Source organism: Poecilia formosa, unplaced genomic scaffold, assembly GCF_000485575.1.
Source record: "Poecilia formosa unplaced genomic scaffold, Poecilia_formosa-5.1.2 Scaffold183, whole genome shotgun sequence".
NCBI classification, from domain to species: Eukaryota; Metazoa; Chordata; class Actinopteri; order Cyprinodontiformes; family Poeciliidae; genus Poecilia; species Poecilia formosa.
In genome coordinates, this window is record NW_006800122.1 from 53,028 (window position 1) to 56,140 (window position 3,113).

The following is a 3,113-nucleotide window of genomic DNA, read 5'->3' on the forward strand; positions in this document are numbered from 1 at the left end:
ACTTTGGGAACAGGAACTCTGCCACACGTTTACAATTACGAGGTGTGCAGGACGACTGACTCCAGAAAGAGTGACATTAAGGTTGGCAGAACTGGTAGTCAGAACGTGTTGCTAATGGATCCCAGTGCCACAGGGACAATGCAACGGATACAGAGTGAGAAAAGCATCCTGGATGACCTCGACTCTCCTCTAGAGGTTAGTTCAGACATTCTACCTTTTCTCTTTGCTGTAAGTTATTTCTCAATTTACAAATCATTTGAAGAAAAAAAAAAGCGTTGAAACACGTCCTAAAATAATAGTACTCTATATTAGATGCATATGCGTTGCGCTACACAATGTAAAATGGACAAAAAATATGTAGGGGATGAAAATGTGAGGTTCTTTGAACTCATTTGTTTTCTATCCATCCATCCATCCATTTTCTGAACACCCTTGTCCCTCAGTGGGGTCGGGAGGGGTCATTTGTTTTCTAATCCGGAAAAAACTTCGTCAGGTGCGCAAATATACTCTCTGATTTGTATGCAGACACAATGTAGACGCTAACGTGCATAGATTTGAAGACATCATTGCCCTTTTATTTTTTATCAAAATGGTGGAATTTCTAAAAAAAAAAAAAAATAGGCCAACATAGTGTTTTTGGCATTAAAATAAAATATTCCAAACTTTATTGGAATTCTGAAAATATCCACAAGCCCCAATGTAGCAGTAGAAGAACTAACCTGTTGTGATCGTGTATGGTGGTTAAAAGAGAAAAGACATCAGTTATCATACGTGATAAATCACCACGTAGTCACCTTGTTAATTCCCCAAAAATAATGGTCAGTGAAAGACAACATATCATCATATGTATCGCTTCGTCACGCTATCAGGAAGTAATTTAAGCTTTTGATTACATGCTTCTGAGTTCTCTGTGTTGATCTTAGCAATAGATCTTTAGTTGTACATTCATTCATTTTATTATTTTTAGCTGTTTTATCTCCCTCTTCAATTTAAAAGCAATATTAAATCCTAAACTCAGAGGATATATATCTAAAGTATTACAGTCTTTAGCCGTCGTTTGACATTTCTGTATTTTTTTTTTAACTCTAAGCGACGCTGTTGGTCTGTAAAAAGAGTTTCTGTGCATCTCGTCACTAAGGCTGTCCTCATGCAGAATGTGCAGAGGAGGCGGGTCGTTTTACTTTATTACAAATTCAAGGTAGCAGCTGTACCGGACTGATAAAAGAAGACTCGGAAAATCTACATTTATAAAAAAAAAAAAAATACAAAACATCAAATAGCATTTTAAGCCACGACAGAGTAAATAATCCTTTGGACAGTTTTCGCTTATACCTTTAAATGATGGGGAATATAAAATGCGTGTCCTTCGCTTGGATAAAATGGCGACTATTTTCCGGGATGCAACGGCAAATGGGGCTGCTTGTTTTTCTGCTTTATTTTATTTACATGGCAGATGCACAGATTCGCTATTCTGTGCCAGAGGAACTGAAGAAGGGCTCCGTCATCGGTAATGTGGCGCAAGATCTTGGCTTGGATGTAAAACGGCTCCGAACTGGACGCGCCCGTATTGTGACCGGAGAAAACGTTCACTACACCGAGCTGAATGCAGACAAAGGGATCCTCCTTGTGAACGAAAGAATAGACCGAGAACAGCTTTGTGGAGAGGTTACGCCTTGCAGCTTCAGCTTTGAGATGATTTTGGAGAACCCGATGGAGCTGCATAGAATTACTGTTGAGGTTTTGGATATAAATGATCATGCGCCCGTCTTTCCAAGCAAAGATAAACCAATCAGGTTTGAAGTCAGCGAATTAGCCGCTATCGGGGTGCAGTTTCCGCTGCAGACCGCAGAGGATTTAGATGTAGGCCAAAACGCGTTGAAGGATTATGTTTTATCACCAAACGACAATTTTATACTAAAGCAACATGTAAATACAGACGGAAGTAAAAATGTTGAAATGGTGCTGCAGAAAGCTTTAGACAGAGAACAACGTCCCGACCTGCATTTGAAACTGATCGCAGTTGATGGAGGGACTCCGCAGAGATCTGGATCAGTGAATATAGATGTGACTGTGTTAGATGCCAATGACAATATTCCAGTATTTAATCAGTCGGTTTATAAAGCGTCTGTGGTGGAAAACACTCTTAAAGGTACAAGTGTTATTACCGTGAACGCCACGGACGCTGACAGTGGATCAAATGGGCTCATTTCTTTTAGTTTGTCTAAAACGAAAGGAAGCGCTGCGGATATTTTTAGCATCGATAATAGCACGGGTATAATTTATGTTTTTGGCGAAATAGATTTTGAGAAACAGAGAAGGTATGAGGTGCGAGTTGAGGCAAAAGATCAGGGTGGCTTGATTGGCACAAGTAAAGTCATAGTTGATGTAGTTGACATTAATGACAATGCCCCAGTAATAAGTGTGATGTCTTTTTCCAGTCCGATAGTAGAGAATGCACCTACCGGTACAACAGTTGCTATTTTAAACATTAAAGATGCTGACTCTGACAAAAATGGTCAAATTAAATGTTCTGTAGTTGGAAAACTTCCTTTTAGAATTGAATCATCTTTAACAAACTACTACAATTTAATCTTAGATGAAGATTTAGATAGGGAATCTGTCCCAGAGTACAACATAACGTTAACAGCTACTGATTTCGGTAATCCTCCTCTGTCATCGTTAACACAATTGCGTCTTACAGTATCGGATGTTAATGACAACGCTCCATTGTTTGACAAAAGTAGCTATTCTGCATACGTCGTGGAAAACAATCCAATTGGCTATTCTATATTTTCTGTCAATGCGCGGGACTCCGACTGGAATCAAAACTCCAGAATCTCATATATTTTAGAAGACACGCAGGTTGGAGGAAATCCAGTCTCTGTTTACGTGTCTTTAAACGCTGAAACCGGAGTCCTAAGGGCAGTTCGGTCATTTGATTACGAGCAAATAAAAGAGTTTCAGCTTGTGGTCAAAGCACAAGATGGTGGCTCTCCTCCTCTCAGCAGCAACGTGACTATGAAAATTCTGATTCAGGACCAGAACGATAACCCTCCTCAGGTTCTGTACCCAGTCCAGACTGGTGGCGCCATGGTGGCTGAAATGGTTCCTCG

The 3,113-nt window shown here is 40.0% G+C and overlaps 2 protein-coding genes across 2 annotated transcripts in view; both read left to right on the forward strand.

The window, feature by feature from the left end:
• The window catches only part of LOC103147444 (protocadherin gamma-A10-like), a 28,961-nt gene that overhangs the window by 6,963 nt on the left and 18,885 nt on the right, over positions 1–3,113 (forward strand). The gene's annotated exons all lie outside the window — the stretch shown is intronic.
• LOC103147511 (protocadherin gamma-A11-like) overlaps positions 465–3,113 on the forward strand; it is a 16,917-nt gene continuing 14,268 nt past the window's right edge. Inside the window, exon 1 of the mRNA XM_016678425.1 lies at positions 465–3,085. Within this exon, the coding sequence (XP_016533911.1) occupies positions 1,339–3,085 (1,747 nt within the window). The 5' untranslated portion in view covers positions 465–1,338. The remainder of the gene's footprint in view (positions 3,086–3,113) is intronic.